The sequence below is a fragment of the Trichosurus vulpecula genome, chromosome 2 (assembly GCF_011100635.1).
Source record: "Trichosurus vulpecula isolate mTriVul1 chromosome 2, mTriVul1.pri, whole genome shotgun sequence".
In the NCBI taxonomy this organism is placed as follows: domain Eukaryota; kingdom Metazoa; phylum Chordata; class Mammalia; order Diprotodontia; family Phalangeridae; genus Trichosurus; species Trichosurus vulpecula.
In genome coordinates this window covers 165,895,844-165,913,309 of record NC_050574.1, presented here as the reverse complement: position 1 = coordinate 165,913,309, position 17,466 = coordinate 165,895,844, and the positions used below count along the sequence as shown (strand labels likewise).

Genomic DNA, 17,466 nt, shown 5'->3' with positions numbered 1-17,466 from the left:
TTAAGAAGAGATTTGGGAGAGAAAATGAAGCCCTGGGAATAGATCACCAAGAAAATAATGTTCCTCTGGTAGCTACTAAAACCCCTGGCATCTGCTCCACAACCCCCTCTAACAAAGGGACACTGCCTCATCCCCCTGACTCCTGCCCAGGAGGCAATTTGGGATTGCCAAGCTAGGGACTTACCTAGTGGCTGTGGGGAGTCCCAAGGACAGAGAACTCACTGTGGGCTGGGAGCTCCGCTATTATTCTTTCTGGCTCATACCCCGGGTCAGTTAGGCCTCATGACTCTCCTGAGAAGTTTGGGTTTGCCTTCATGTGGCCCTGAAGAAGAGGGGGTGCTCAGTCTCAAAAGCATCAGAGGTCCAAGGGTCTTCAAAGAGAGTAAGTCCAACAACTGTGGTCCAGGCCCTGGTGACGTCACTTGTGTTTTGCTTGGTCTCTCTACTCCAGCCAGTCCTAACTATCTCTAGAAATGCCACAGGGAATAGAAAGGAAGTATTTATTACATGATTGCCACCCTGAAAGGGCCTACAGTCTAACTGAGCAAGCTAAACTGATATATATGAAACCATTGGTAGGGTTTTTTTTAATACCATAAGAATAGTAAATAGCTTTTGCCAAGCATTTTAGGTTTATATACAAGATTTCATTTGATATAAGATGGCATATATAGACTAAGAGTGCTAGAAGATTTTTAAGAGGAAGAGATTGATGTGGGCTGTGGTCATCAGAGGTTTCATGGAGGGGATTGCCCTGCAAACTTCAAGGAGACACCCACACATTCACACACACATACACACACACATACACACACACAAATACAATTTACATATACACTCCTGGATTACAAACTCCTGATAGACAGAAACAATCTTATTGCACCTTTCTAGCTCTGGTCCTTAGCACAGGGACACTTAATAAGTTTAATTTATGGAATGAAATTAAATACATGTATGTGTATACATATATAGCTGCAACCTTGAATAAATAGCCTCATCTCTCCAGGACCTCAGTTTCTTCCTCTGTAAAATGAGGGACATGGAGTCAATGATCTCTGAAGCATCTTTGAGTTCTAATGTTCTGTGACTGGAGAGAGAGAGAGAGAGAGAGAGAGAGAGAGAGAGAGAGAGAGAGAGAGGAATCACAGGGAGAATAAATGGAGAAAAGGAGTAGGTCCCAGGAAATCAGGGACTACATCTTAATATAGAAGTTGATATGAGGCTCTAGGTCTTCCAAGTGGCTGAGGCTAGGGTGGGATTTGGTCATCAGCAAATCTAGTAATAATAGCGAGCACCTACTATGTGCCAGGCACCTTACTAAGTGCTTTACAAATATTATCTCATTCAATCCTCACAGCAACCCTGGGAGGTAGGTGCTATTATTATCCCCCTTTTGCCATTGAGTAAACAGAGGCAAACAGAGACTTACCCAAGGTCACACAGATAGTAAATGTCTGAGGCTGGATTTGAATGCAGGTTTTCCTGACTCCAGGCCCAGAGCTCTGTCCAATATGCCACCTAGAGCTACATCTAGGACTACTTGTATCCAGGGAGAATACAGTGCTGAGGGAGAAGAGGGAGAGTGGGGCAGAAAATAGACCAGCCCAGGTAGAATCATATCATAAGACAGGGTGCCCAGTCCATAAGACACTCCAGGTTGTGCCCCTGCAGCAGAGCTGATGGCTCCTAACTCCCTAACCCCTAGGAGGAGGCAAAGATGGGGTACTAGGAAGGCAAAGCCCAAAGTGCGTCAGACGGGACCTTGGCTGTGAGTGTGTTGGAGGGACAGAAGCAGTGGTGGAGAGAGGGCCTGCAGATGAGAGAGCACAGACAGTGGACCAAAAGACTGTCACAGTCAGAAAATGAGTCCCATCCTCAGATGTTAGGACAGTAGGACAAAGCCTCAATTGCCCCATGCTAGTTAATCCTCTGGTGTTCAGGACATTGCCCAGGCCTGTCAGAGGGAAGGGGAGCCAAGAGGCCTGGTCAAAGTCAAAGCAATCTTTCCACCCTCCCACCAACAGGCCCACACACCCACACCCATCACCCCACCTCTCCACTGCCATACACACACACACACACACACACACACACACACACACACACACACACACACGTGTCAGAGTGGGAGTAGTATCAGCTTTCTAGAAGTCTGGCTCTTCTGACAGTGCAGTAGTGGCAAAGGAAAAAGAAATCCCCTAACTAGCGCCTAATAATTAATGCCCTTCCTAACCCAAAGCTGATTTACATGCTAATGAACCTTTCTGAAGCTGGAGGGTGGCAGCTCCATGTCTCTAGGGTGCCTCAAAAACCAGACTCACTCCCAGGAAATGAAAGAAGGGAGAAGAGAGGAGGGTGAAGAGGAGAGGAGACTAGAAACAAAGAGAAGAAAAGGACAAAGGAAAAGAGTAGACAGAAGAGGAGAGAGAATCGGACAAGGGGAGAAAGAAAGAAGGAAAACCAGACTAGACCAGCAGTCCCCAAACTGCATTCCCTGGAGCCCTGACATTCTGTGCCTCAGTATGATGAAGGGAGAGTTAAGTGCTGTCAATGGTTTTTACCTCTAAAATATTAAATGATGTACTTTGGCAGCTCTATAATTTTAAAGATAGAAGCTCCATCTTCCAGTGGCTATCAGAACCACTCCCTGCCTTCTTCTCAGGTGTGATTCTTATCTATGGAGCATCTACCAAAGAGACAGAAGCCTTCCTCTTGAACTTGAGTGTCTAGGTGGTATACCAACCCATGAAATTACACATGTATCCAAAATAATATGATATATGATAATCTCCCAGCATGAAAATCAGCTTAATTTCCTCTGTATTGCCCAGTAACTCCCCAAGTGATCTTTTTTTCAAGGGGGCATGCCCTACAGGCTTCTGAAACTCATTTTCGTGGGCTCCATTTTTATCAAAAGAAAGAAAAGAGCAAGGAGAGGAACAGAGACAAAGGACAAGAAACAAGAAGAGTAAGGAGAGAATAGTCCCATGCATACGCTGCCTCTAGCTTCAGCCTTTCATCCCTCCCACCCCAGTCTTCACTTACCCCACTCTCCCAACCCTCCCCACCTCAGCCCCTCCTCAAGTGCCCTGGTCTCTGTTTTTCTTCCCACAAAGTCCCACAGATCTTGTGCAATCCGGCACTTATGCTAGCCTGCCAAATTTCCAACTGGGCTTCATCTTGCTGCATCCATTCTAGTGTAACACTTTAGATGCCCTTGGCCGTCCTCCTTACTTCAGGAAATGGGGAAAAAATGAGTTCCCTAGGGAGGGCCAGGTGTGTGAATGTGCATGTTTGGTGAGTGGGGGGCATCCATCAGCAGATTAGCCTTCTTCCTGGGTTGCATTCCTTCTTCTCTCCTTTGTCCTTGTTTAATGAACACATCTCCTTTTTTCTCTAATTAGATGCAACAAACAGACTTGAACCAGAATTTTTCTTTCCCAGAAAAGCAAATGCCCGGACACAGTAAATATGTCATTAATCATCATTCCAAGGCAGAGAACCACCAATGGGTGGGAGAAGCAGCCAGGGGCCTAATTAGTGGCTTGGGGCCTCATTGTTCCACTCCTACCAGCACCCAATCCTGCCCCTTCTCCTCTTCTCTGCAGAATCCAGGAGAGATCAATCGAAGGAACTCCTGGCAGAGTCAAACTTATGCAAATGTCTCTTGTTAGCAAAACGAAAAGGCAAAGTAAAAGAAATGGAGGAAAGAAGAAGAAAACAACCTTTCCACCCTCCCACCAACACACACACACACACACACACACACACACACACACACAGAGTTTTATTTCCAACCAGGAAATTGTTCTTATTATCTCTTGGCTATTTATAGCCTGTGTGTTGTCTGCTGAGGAGCCCCAAGCCAACGTGTTAATGTGATCTGGGCTCCAGCTTGGGCCTGAGTGATGCTCTCTCCTCTTCAGCTTCAGCATCTCAGATCTTCTGAGACAGCAATTCTGCATCCTCCTCCACAAGCAGGCTAATCAGGCCAGCCCCATGGAATGATGGGTCACCTCCCCTCCCCAGAGGGCCTAAGGGATAAAGGTCTCCACCTAGGGTGCTTCCCCCGGATGAAATCAAGAGAGTAACATTGGCGTAGCTCTTGTAAATTCTGCCTGATGACGTAATGGCAGGAGGGCTGTTCTGGCCTGCTTTATAGGGGCTCATAACATCCCCATTTGGGGAAAAGAACCTTAAAAATTTGGTAACGGAAGTAGGCTAAGGGATACCACAATAAGGTTTTCATGTCCATCTGTTCTCCATCACCACCAAGTACAGAACAAGAGGGAATAGGACAGTTTCTCCCATGTAATTAGCATTTAATGGATTTTCTGGATTAAATCACCATTTTTAGAACTGGAAGGGATCTTAATCGGTCATCTAGTCCAACCCCATCATTTTACATATTAAGAAACTAGGCCCAGAGGTTTTACGTGACTTGCCCCAAATCACCCTGGCAGTAAGGAGCAAGTCACTTAACTGCTACTTCATCTTTCAAATGGGAGGATAAGAGCAGCCTTGCCTACCTCACAAAGGGGTCTGGAAGTTCCCAAAAATATTGGAAGCGAAAGCACTTTGGAGAAATAAAAAGCCTATATGATGAGGTGAGATATTAAAGGGGACAACTCATATTGGTCTTGCCAACATTTTTCACAAACTGTAACCCACTTCTATGCTCTCTATTATTGGGCTCAGCTGTGGGACAATAATGGAAAACAGGAGGAACTGATGTGCTGCTCCCCCCAAGACTTCAAGGGAAGCAGGTACCTAAAATTCCATTGGGGTATTGAGGCAGTTGGTGACTCGGGGTTAGAGTACTGGGCCTGGGGTCAGAAAGATTCATCTTCCTGAATTCAAATCTAGCCTCAGACACTCACTAGCTGTGTGACCCTGGGCAAGTCACTTAACCCTGTTTGTCTCAGTTTGCTCATCTGTAAAATGAGCTGGAGAAGGAAATGGCAAACCACTCCAGCATCTTTGCCGAGAAAACCTCAAATGGGGTCACGAAGGGTCGGACACAACTGAAATGACCAAACAACAATTTTAAGAGGAAGGAAGTCGTTTTAGGGCTGGTTTTGGTATGAAAGTTGAAAGACTGACTTGAGAGGAATAATCGAGGGAACATGGAAAGAAAGGTCACCAGCAATTGTGGTGAGAGTATGTTCCAAGTCTCTGTTTCTGCCACATCAATAACTAAGATGGTGTCACAGAGAATTTATCCTAGGGCCCCAAAATTTGGAAGGAATGATCACATTTGTATTCCTTCAGCAGAAAGGAGCAACTGACCTTAGCACCAAGCTAATAAGAATAATTCATTCAAATATGAAACTACCAAGTGGGGGGCTTCTGCCGCCAGCTGCTAAACTGCAGGTGAGCCCCTTCCTGGCATGCCCCTGTCCAGCCACTACCTTCCCAGAAGTCACTGAGGAATCCCTGCATCTGCTTCTCCCTGTCATGAGGCAATATCTGGGCTCCCTCTTCCCATAGAGCCTCCACTGAATTTGTACTATTGCTTGCCCTGGGTGACAGAATTGCTAGTTACAGCTCTTATTTCAGTGAGGTTGGCAGGAGAATCTGAATGAGTCAGTCCATAATACATTCCAGAGAAAGTGTAGAGCTCTGGCATCTTAGCTGTGCACAGGGACTAGGTAGGAGAAAGATTGGTAGAGGATCAGCGCTACCCTTCCCCATCCAGTCCCCTTTCACACGTACACCCTTCAGTGTGTACCAGCAGAATGAAATAACCAATGAGAATATCAAGTTGAGTCTTGTATAGCATACCTGAATCACAGACTTCTTCATTTCTCCTAGGTCCTATGTGGGAAAAGATTGCCCAGGTTGGGGGTCACAGAGTGATCTAGAACACAGGCCTAAAAGACAAAGTATCTGCCTACAATGTACTTGGTGGTTCCCTCAGCACAGGGGCTCTTAACCTGGGGGCTGTGTACCCCCAAGGAATGCATGAATAGATTTCAGGAGACCTGTAAACTTAAATGGGAAAACATACATCTTTATTTCAATCTAAAAGATTTTACCAGACACCCAAAGGGGCCATGACCCACAAAAAGGTCAAAAACCCAGACCAACACATAGGCCCAGGAAAAGCAAACCGAAGGAGTGGAAAATTTATAATATACTATAATTAATCTTCAGTAAGCCTTCTACTTGGTTTCCATTAGGCCAACCTGATTTCTTTTGCACTGTGGAAACCTAGACTAATGCTGGTTTTCACAACAAATGAAGAGTTTAACTTAGCAGTCTTGTCTTTATCTTATGGGTCAGACTTTTAGACAAGGAGGAGAGGGGGATCACAGGATCATCATAGATTTACAGCTAGGAGGGAGTTAAAAGGCTGCCTTGTCCAATTCCTTCATTTTACAGGTGAAGAAACAAGTTCAGAAAGAGGGATTGATTGACTCGCCCTCCCAGTAGAATATAAGTTCCTCGGGGATTTTAACTGTTTAATTTTTGGCTTTCTGTCTTCAATACCTAGCGCACAGTAGGCTTTTAAATGCTTGATGAATTGAATTGTCTAAGGTCATGTTGCTAGTAAGCTGCATAGCTGGAATTTAAAGTCAGAACCTCTGGCTGCAAACCTCATGTTTTTCCTTCAAATCCTGCTGCCCTCCCACCCTCCACTGAAGGCTACATCCTCACCTCTGCTGAAATGGGACAACTCAGTATGAACCCCTTTCCCTTCTTAGCCCTCATAGGCTTCTGGGTTAAAATAACCAGCGTCATGTCTTCCTTTCCTTTTCCTTCCCTCCTCTAGACCCTGCTTCGGGATGGAAAGCGGGAAAGCATTGTGAGTACCCTTTTTGTCTCACCTGCTGATGTGGAAAACGGACAGCGCATCGTGTGCCGAGCCACCAACAAAGCCATCCCTGGGGGGAAGGAGACGTCGGTCACCATCGACATCCAGCGTGAGTGTTGCTTTGCACGTAGGCCCCGCCAAGGCTTGCAGACAGGAGGTGGAGGGCCAGACGGTCTAGTTCACTGCCACACAAAGACTTTGTCCCCAATTTACCCACGGCCGGTATTGACATTTGAAATCCATGCCCTCCTGTACACAGAAAACTGACTGGTAAAACTCGTTTGTGGGTCAATAGCTGGTTTGGCTACATTTACATGACCACAATTGAGATACATACTATAATTTTGGGAAGAGATTAGAGTACACTCACTTTCAGTCAGCTCAGTTGTGTCTGACCTTTGTGATCCCATTTGGGGTTTTCTTGGCAAAGATACTGGAGCGCTTTGCCATTTCCTTCTCCAGCTCATTTTACAGATGAAGAAACTGAGGCAAACAAGGTTAAGTGACTTGCCCAGGGTCACACAGCTAGTAAGTGTCTGAGACCAGATTTGAATGCAGGAAGAAGAGTCTTCCTGACTCCAGGCCCAGAGCTCTATCTGCTGTACCACCTAGCTGCCCCAGGGGAGGGAATGCAAATGCTTAAAGTTCAGGACAGCATTTCATTTTAAATTTGAGTCTGAAGAGGGTTCACTGTCTATCAGTCTCAAGGAATATAAAACGTTTTCATCACAGCTAAATGGGTGGCTCCCTTTGACACTTCTGCCATCACTTGACATGTTTAAATATTTATTTGACGCACTTAAGTTTGTTTGTTTTTTTCCTCTCTCTCTTCTTGGGTAATTTCCCTCTGTAATTGGGGCATGACACTAGGTGGTAGTGTTTTCAGTTCCATGGTTTGAATAACCCACCAGTGGACACTGTTAAGACAAGAGATTAGAATATAGAATCATAGCATTGTAGACTTTTAGAGCAGAAAGGGCTCTCAGAGATCATTTTGTCCAAATCTCTCCCTTGCACAGATAACTGAAGCCCAAAAAGGGAAGGTGACTTATTTAAGATCACATAGGAAATATCAAAGTCAGGGTTGAAATTGAGGTCTTCTGCTCTTTGTGATAGACGTCTCTACTTTTTCATGTTTTTCATAAAATTAGTTTCATGACAATCTATACAACAATATCAGTTAGGCCATCGTAATTCTAGGTAATTCTAGAATCAGAATTTAGGCAATTTTAATTCATAGACACATTCTAGGTTCTGGGCTGACATAAATTGACCCTTAGGGATACAAGGTAGGTTCCAGACCTTACAGAGATCAGCTCAGGTCCCTAAGGTCTAGAATTTTAATTCCTTGGTCTAGAAGAGCATAATTTGATATGTAGCAGCCAGAAGATACAGCTTGAGTTCTAGACTGTAGTAGACATCACTTGGGTTCTACATACCATAGTTATACCATAACTTGGGCCTTATGGCTGCTGGGAAGGGGAGCTCCATCTTCATAATAGGTTTTATCACACTGACTCACTTAGGCTTTTCTTTTCTTCCCATTCTGTCTGGGAGGCACCCAGGCCTCATATCCTTTCTTTCTAGGTTCCTTCCTAACCTGAGATCTGGATTTCCATCCATACTATCATAGGAGTTATCATCCATCAAAGGATCTTCAAAGCCCAACTGTTTGTCCAAGCAAGGATAACCATGATTCCACTTAGCTTTTGACACATACTGATCGATTGAATGTCCTATATCCGAAAGAAAAAAAATGAGCTTTAAAAAAAATGACAAGGTCACCCGCTGCATCCCAGGCCATTGCCAGTCATCTTGACTTACATCTTGCTATTGGACTTCAGTGACTCTGGAGGAGAGAGCAAGGCTGACCACTTTGGGTAGCTCTGCCTCACTCAAATCCAATTCATGCACAAATTAAGACATTGCCCTTGTGATGTCATTGGAACCATCGATCAATCAATCAAATAACCTACATTTATTATTTACTATGTGCCAGACACTGTACATTTGGGATAACTAAAAAAAGAAAAGGGAAAGGAAAAAATAATCCCTGCCCTCTAGGAGTTTACATTCTAATGACAGAAACAAGATGTGTATAAATAGGTACATGCAAGGTACCTACAGAGTAAATGGGAGGTAACCTTAGATGGGAAGGCTCTAGCTGCTGAGGAGACTAGAAAAAGCCTCCTGTAGAAGGTGGAGTTTGTGCTGAGTCTTGAAGAAAGTCCAGGAGTCTAAGAGGTAGAGGTGAGCGTTTAGGCATGGGGGACAGACAGTACCAAGGAACAGGGTGGAGTGTCGGTGGAGTGTCCTGAGCAAGAAGAACCAAGTTGGCCAGTTTGGCTGAAACTTAGCATTTGTGAAGGGGGAAAAAAATGTAAGACAATTGGAAAGGTAGGAAGGGGCCACATAGTACAAAGTCTTAAATGCCAAAGGACAGATGCCTCCACCCTCAACAAATGATCCCCATTGAGCCTCAAATTAAACCTTGTCAAAAGATCAAGTGGGAGATGGCAGCTCCTCATTTCTCAGCCGCAAAGAATGTCCCCAGGGTCATCCCTCCTTCATACACATCAGCCCCTAGTCTGTCCAGGAAACATGGTTGGGTTTAAGAAACAGAGAATCCTAAGATTTAATCCTAAAAAGATTATCTGGCCCACACTTCTTGTTTTATAGAGGAAGTGCCAGAAAAGTGAGGTGATTCATGCAAGGTCATATTCCCCAAGGAAATAGCAAATCTGGGGTTTGAACCCAGGCCTTCCAAATCCAATTCTCTTTCCCAGACGCTACATGGGCAGGCCTCTAGGAGCTGGCAGCTGTGACTCTGGGAGGGAGAGGCGCAGAAAAGCAGCAGGGCTTCAGCTCCAACCCATTATCCATCATACAAGAAGAATCTCCCCCATAAACAAGACCATCATCATCTTAATAGCCCATCCGACTATTAAAAGACGGTTTGTCTAAATGCTCTCTAATGAGATGATCAGTTTAACAGGGTGGCCCAGATAACAGATGTTTCATAGGACTGGAGAAGGCAGTGGTTAGGGGGGATGATACTGCCAGGCTTTGATATGCCCACTGATTTCCAAGGAAGGATCGTTGCCTTGCCCTACTCCCACCACCGTTAAGACTAAAGTAAAAGATGAGTCAGCTGGACTGAGGAACGGAGGTCAAAGTGGGGATTAGAACCCAGGTGATCTTACTTCCCAGCTCCACACCACAGGCATTCCCACGTTCTTTGGAGCACAGAGGATCCGCACTTCCCAGGACCATAGGCCACAGAGACAAGCCTTCAGCTTGCTCATGAAACCTTATGACATTTAAGAACCACAGAATCATAGGATTTAACCTAAAGCAGTGACCTGTTCCCTAGATACCAGGGTAGATAAAGATACTGCCTATCCCCAAAACATCCTCGTTATTGGGGTACCATGTTTATGAAGGGAGGGAGAAGGGGCCCCCTCCAGTGTAGGACATTCTTAGTAGTCAGTCAGGTGTCCCAGCTCAGGCAGGTATTAGCCCAGTGATGGGTACCTTTTATGTTTTTCCCTGGGTGAAAAAGAGAGCAGCAGAGGCCTTAGCTACCAAAACTGCCCACTGGCCTAATATCTTCCAGAATTTGTTGAGGTATCTCACCCTGACCCATACACAGTGACTGGAGTTCATGTCTGCCTTTCTTTGTACGTGTGTGGTCACTTACTGACTGACTAATGACAGGAGTAGCAGCCATCCCAAGCCAGGTACACTAACCACAGTTTAGAGCTTTTAATCTGTACAGGAGGAAGAAGACCTAGGCGACCCTTGATGATGAGCCCTTTTTCAAGTCCTGACCTTATTGTGCTCATGCACACACATACACTCATTCAGAATTACAAAATCACAGAATTTGAGAATCGGAAGGAAACTCAGCCACCAGCTGGTCCTAAAAGGACATGAAAGAAATCCCCGTGATAATAAACCCAGCAAGTAGCCATCTAGCCTCTGTTCAAAGACCTCCAAGCAGGAGAGCCCTCCATCTCTCAAGTGCACCCATTCCACTTCTGGACAGCTCTAATTGTTAGGAAGGTTTCCCAACATCAAGGCTAAATCTGTCTCTCTGCAATTGCCCCTCCTTCCACCTGGTTCTGCACCCTGTGGCCAAGCAAAGTTAGTATAATTCCCCTTCTGCATGACGGTCTTTCAAATACTTGAAGACAGCTATTGTGTTTCCTCTCCCCAAACCGTTTCTTCTCACACATGCACATGTACACATACACACATGTGTGTAAATGTACACCCGTATGCACACACACAATGAACTCACAAATACTTCCCACTCACTCTTTGCCTTCCTAAATCCCTTCTCTAACAGTTAACAAGGAGACCAGGGACTAGCTCAGCGCTGCCTTTGCAAATCTCCGTCTGTTCCTAGTTAACCAAGGAGGAACATCTGAACTCAGGAAAATCACATGTTTGTTTGTTTGTTTGTTTCCCTTGGTCTTTATGTGTTACCCCAACGGAAGACAAAGCCACAAGATTGACTAATGGGAGAGAATGCACAACACCCCCCGACACCTTACCACATCCGAACACTGCATCCAGCTGCCAAGTTTCAAAAGGATGTTGGGCAAAATTGCTGAGTCAGAAAGTCAACCCTCCTCCTACTCTCTCCTCTTCCCCCACTAGAAAACACCACCCACCCTCAAATTCAAGCCTTTGCTGATGAAAACACTAACAGACTCACAGTTGTAACATCTGCTCGATATGATTCTGGTTCCACCAGCTACATCAAAGCTGCCCTCCTGTGAGTTATTCAGCCAACAACACAAGTGGGATTAAAATCGTGCTTAATAGTTGGAGATGCCATAAACTATTTATACCACTAGAGCCCAGCAGGTGCCTGAAAATACATATTCCGCACCTTGGGAAGGAAAAAAGTAGAGGAGTCAAGGTGCTTCAGAGCCCTGGGTGTGACTGTGGAAATCTTACCAAGATTAGGGGGAATTCAGGCAACAGAGACACTGGAAAAAGGTACCTAAGAGGCAGTATGTTAATGCTGGTCAGGTACCGATGGAGAGGGAGAGGATGATACGATGGAGGAGACTGTAGGACCAATCAAATGGATCAATCAATCAACCAACAAACATGCATTAAATGACCACCATGTGCCAAGCAAGGTGCTAGAAACTGGAGATATAAATGCAAAAATGAAATACTCTTTACATGCCAGAAGGGGAGACAAATACCAGATAGTTAGGGATAAAGGACACCAGTTGTCGGGGAATCCTGAAAGACTTCGTGGAGAAGATAGTGATTGAGTTGAGTCTTGAAGGAAGTGAGGGATTCTGTTACACAGAGCTGAGAAGGGAACACATTCCAGTCATGGGGGACAGCCAAGGCAAAGGCATGGAGATGGGAGATAGAGTACTGGGTATGAGGAACAGAGAGAAGACCAGTTTAACTAGAACATTGAGTACAGAAAGGGAAGTGAGATCCTGGTGGCCAGAAGGGTAGGCATCACCACAACCCCCCTCTTCCAGATCTGGACTCCAAGAGTTCTATCACTGTCTGAACAATGCCTAGTCTACGATTGGGACCTGGATTACCTAGTTTCTAATGACCAATACACCTCCAGGGTCTTGATTGACCTTAGTTTTTCAACATCTCAGCCCCGACACAGGAGGACTCAGGCACCCTCAGAATTTGAGGCCACTGGCCTAACCCAAGATGGTGGCTCCAAAACAACTAACTACACTTTTCCAAAGACATTTTGGATATCTTAGCTGAAACGAGACAAGGTGAAGTGATACTGAGTCTAGTGCTACCTTTCCTCTCCTAACTTCATCTTCTTTCTATTTATGCCTTTCATAGAAATTAATAAATGCCCTCACATAGTGCTTGCTTGGATCCTTCAGATTTTAACGGCAATAAATATTCATTAATTTCCTCCTGTGTATAGAACATTATTATTACAATTTAAATTATTACAATTTAAAGAGTAAATAAAACTGTAAAATCTGGCCGCTGCCCTCAAGGAGCTTACAGAGTAGTAGACAGAGATGACATATACACAAATAACTACAGTACAAAATGATTACTGGAAAGTACATAAGGAAAACACAAACAGAATGTTATGTGAGGTCTAAGGGAGGAAGGAAGGATCACAACAATTTGAGTCAGTGAGAGCGGAGCAGCAGGGAGAGCTTCCCGAAAGATTCTTGAATTCAGACTAACGAACACATTTACATAGTGCTTGCTTTCAATAGGATTAAATCAGGCAATCTCATTCTTGCAATTACTGTAACAAGTCATTATTGGTTCACTAATGCAACATACATTTTGGTTTATTATAATAATTAATAACACATCAGTTATTAAGCTTTTGCCCATCATGACCTGACCCCAATTGGGGCAATGGCAGGGTTGGGGTGGGGACATCAAGAGTAAAACTCCCAGTCTTTGGGTGTCAGTGTATGTAGGGAGGATTCTACATCAAAGCCCCAAATCACATATGGGTTAGCCATATCCCAATGAGGAGTCTCATGATTCATACTTAACAAAGGAAGGTGATTAGCTGCTGTTGGGTAATGATAGGGCAGAGTCAGAAGGCGGCAATGGGCCTGGGAGAGCCTGCGCCAATCTAGGCTGGCTATGTGCACTCCTCTCATTGGTATTCGTCACTATACTTGTCTTTATTGTCATTTGAATTACACATTTTAAAATGAGATTAGAGTAAATTGCAAATACCTATAATTTTCCTCATAATTCTCCATGAAAAGACAGGTGGGTTGGCGTCTCGGGTGGCAGACACCTTCCAGAGTAAATAGTCCCCAGCCAGAGTCAGGGGGAGGTAGGGAAAATAGGAAGAGAGGAAGGGAAGAGATTTCCCCCAGGGGTGATTCACTCCTTACTAGTCAGGGAGCTAGGTCTCCCCCCTCCCTGCTCCCACTTCCCAATGTCTTTCCCAGCCCACAGTTACCCACACCATGCAGTCTCAGCGTACATAATTTCCTCGCACAGCTCCTAGGCTCATGGCTCTGAGAATTGACTTTTTTCCCAGCCCCACCACTAGTGGATGGCCTGACCGCTGGATAAATAGATAAGGCCACTGGGATAAACTCCACCCAAGACTGAGCAATGATGTGTAGGGCCCCCCACCATAGCTTCCTCAAAATATTAAGCGCCCTTCTTCTCCCAGGAGATACTGGATGTGAACAGGACTTTCCAAGGGGAAGTATCTTGGTATAGCATAAAGGAAGCTGGGCTGGAAATGAGGACACAGTTCTAGTCTTTCATCTACCACCAAATGACCATACAACTTTAGGCAAGTCACTTCAAACTCATTGAGCCTCACTTTCTTCATCTATGAAAAGGGCAGATGGGACAAAATGAGATCTAAGTCCAGCTCTTTGGCTCTTTGCCTAGTTAATTGTGAGGCAAAGCAAGGTTGGGCAGCAGTGGTCCAAGGTCCTGGAGATTATGCTTCATTAGGCATACATTTTCTGACATAGCTAATAAGTCCATTGATTATATTTTATCATACTTTTTTCACAAATGAGATTGGGGAGGGGAGTCAGTAAAAATGACAATGATGTTCAAAGCAAAACAGTAGCAACATAACTTTTTTTGTTTAATTAAGAACAAAATCACATCCCATGACCTGGCATCTTGGTCATTTTTCAAGCTTGTTTGGCAGAAATTAACCTCTATGGGAGAAAAGAAATCTAGCTCAGCTGTGGCTACCACACCACCCTCACCCGCCTGATCACTGTAACCTTAGGCAAATCGCTGTGCCTCAGTTTCCACATGAATGACACAGTTATTATGTATTTACAGTACTGTAGAGAAAGCACTTGGTAAACCCTAAAGTGCTATGTAAATGTGATCTGTCAAAGTCAGAGAAATAGAACACAGAGAACTAAAGGATGTCAGAGACAGGTGCAGAGGGAGTGGCTGACTAGCCCAGGATGGATACCTGTTTGTTTGTTTCCTTTCTGGTTCAAGGGTGGATAGCGTTGTCCTTCAGCTCTCTGTGCCCTGTCTCTCTGACTTTGATTCTTTGAAGTCTACGTAGCTCTTAACGATCTAGTTCTCTGTCTTTGGCTCTCAATTTCTCCCCATCTCTGTCTCTGCTTTGTTGTGGCTTGCCTCTCATTGCTTCTCCATCCTTTTTATTCTGCTCCCTTCTGACTTTCTTGGAACCATAAATGTCGAGCTGGGAGGAACCTTTCCGATTGTCTCACTCAACCCTCTTGTTTTGTAGATGAGGACACCAAGGTCGGGAGAGAACAAGCAACTTACCTGAGGTTGTGCAGGTAGAAAATGGCAGGAATGGGATTTGAGGCCAGGTCTTCTGACTCTAAATCCATCACGTTTGCCACCAGGGTCCTCTTGCTTTTGCGGGGAAGGTGGGACAGCTAGATGGCACAGTGTATAGAGTGCCTGGCCTGGAGTCAGGATGACCTGAGTTCAAATCTAGCCTCGGACATCTTCTAGCTGGGTGACCCTGGGCAAGTCACTTAACCCTGTTTGCCTCAGTTTCCTCATCTGTAAAATGAGTAAACCATTACCAAGAAAACCCCAAATGGGGTCACAAGGATTTGGATGCAACTGGACAACAGCAAACCTCTTGTTTTTACTGTCTGCCTGAAATTTTTCTGTGTGTATGTATGTGTGTGTGTGTCCCATCCTACTCAACACTCCGAAGTTTGACCGCTTATCACATAAAAGGAAAATTCTCTGGGTAGCTCAGGGAGCTAAAAGCCCTGTAACACCAGTAAGGACTCAGTGGAGATGATCAGACTGATGAAACGGTGTAAGTGTCACTTGCAAGTTAACAGATGCACCAAACTGATTATACCAGGAGATGTTTCACAGTCAGTTTGCCTTTAAATGAAGCTCAGGGTACACACACACACACACACACACACACACACACACACACACACACACGCACGCCCCTTTTTGGAAGTGAACCATTCTTCCTAAAAGTCAAGAGATGGGCGATGCTTACCCAGAGGGTTTATAATAGCTGTGAGTTCCTGACCAAAGTTTCTGTATAAATGCCAAGCCCCTAAACCCATTTCTGCTAAGAAAGGGTCCTGATTCCCTGCCAGGATCATCCTTCTCTTGCACTACAAGCGGGTCTTTTCAATCATGTGGCAGCTGCTAGAACTGCAGCTACACAAATGTTTCCTGCAATTCAATCCCAGGCTCACATCTCCATCTGGCAAAGAAGGAGTCTCTAGCCTGCTCCCTTACATGCAGCAGCCACTACTCCTTTTGTCTCTAACCTAACTATATTTTTGACTTTGCAGATCCACCCCTCGTCAATCTGTCTGTGGAGCCACAGCCAGTGCTAGAAAATAATGACGTCAAATTCCACTGCTCTGCAAAGGCCAACCCAGCAGTCACCCAGTACAGGTAAGAGCCACTACCTGGTCACCTGGGGAACAACCACCTGTTCCCTCCAAACATATCGATATAGATATATACACACACATATATGTATATGTACGTATATGTGTATGTATGTATGTATATGTATATGTGTATATACATATATACACACACATATGCACATACCATCTCTTGGGCAGGTGAAGGTGACCTCTGTCAGGGATGTGCTGGTAAATGCTTAATAACTGGGGGCAAGAACAGGTACCCATGACACACTTTGAAGTTTGATCTGCAGTATTAACATTTTCTAAATCATGTTCTTAAGTCTAGACAATCAACAAAACAATAAATAATACCCTGATTACAAATCAGCATTTGCCAATTTCTGAGATGAAATAATTACATTGAAAATTTAACAAGCAGCTCTCTTGAGTGTGAGCTGGCTCGAGCACACCTCTCTGCCCCATTCCACATTTTACACTATAAAATATGTGGCAGACATTGGGCTCAGGGAAGGTTGGTTGGAAATACCATGCCAAATACCAGACTTTTGTATACTCTGGGAATCTTATAGCTCTACAATTTAATGAGGGAATATATGTCTCTTGGGAACACGAGATGGGGAGGGCTGTCCGAAGATGAGATGGGAAGAGCCTAGAAGAACCGATAGGATCCATACTTGGAAGCCTGACCTTACATGGAACATAACATGGAACTGATGAAATGATAAAAGATTCCATTGTGAGTTTTCCAGGACACATCAGCTTTGATCTGTTGACTGTGACTACCCACATACATTCCTAAATGTGTACACTTGTGCAAGTACATATGCATACCATGGATATAGATAGGCCTGAGTTAACATCAGATGTTTCTATTTTTAAGCAGGATCTATGTGGGTCCAGCAGACTCAGGGTTAGGAATTCAGTTATTCACCATGCTAAAAAAAAAAAAACAAAGGGCAGAGCTGAAATGTCAAAACTTTTCACCAGAAATGAATAGTAAAGAGACAGAAAACTATCTCAGACCACATTGCCAAATAAGTATAATCCCAAGCCCCCTCCTGCTCTTCCCTCTGCCCTTCCACCCTCCCTTCCTCCCTCCCTACCCCCCACAAAGGATTTAGAATCCCTCCAAACACTCATGGCTTTAATAAGGACCCAGGATGTAGCCCGTTTCTTGATACCAGCCTCCATGTGTATCACTGCATCCCCCAAGTTAACTTGCCTCACTGGCCCAGCAGCAATTACCATCTGCCCAGTGCCCACAGT

General features: G+C 44.7%; 1 protein-coding gene across 1 annotated transcript in view; it reads left to right on the top strand.

Moving 5' to 3' along the window:
• The window catches only part of KIRREL3 (kirre like nephrin family adhesion molecule 3), a 198,764-nt gene that overhangs the window by 146,396 nt on the left and 34,902 nt on the right, over positions 1-17,466 (top strand). Inside the window, exons 5-6 of the mRNA XM_036744276.1 lie at positions 6,776-6,926; positions 16,114-16,219. Coding sequence (XP_036600171.1) covers positions 6,776-6,926; positions 16,114-16,219 — 257 coding nt within the window. The remainder of the gene's footprint in view (positions 1-6,775; positions 6,927-16,113; positions 16,220-17,466) is intronic.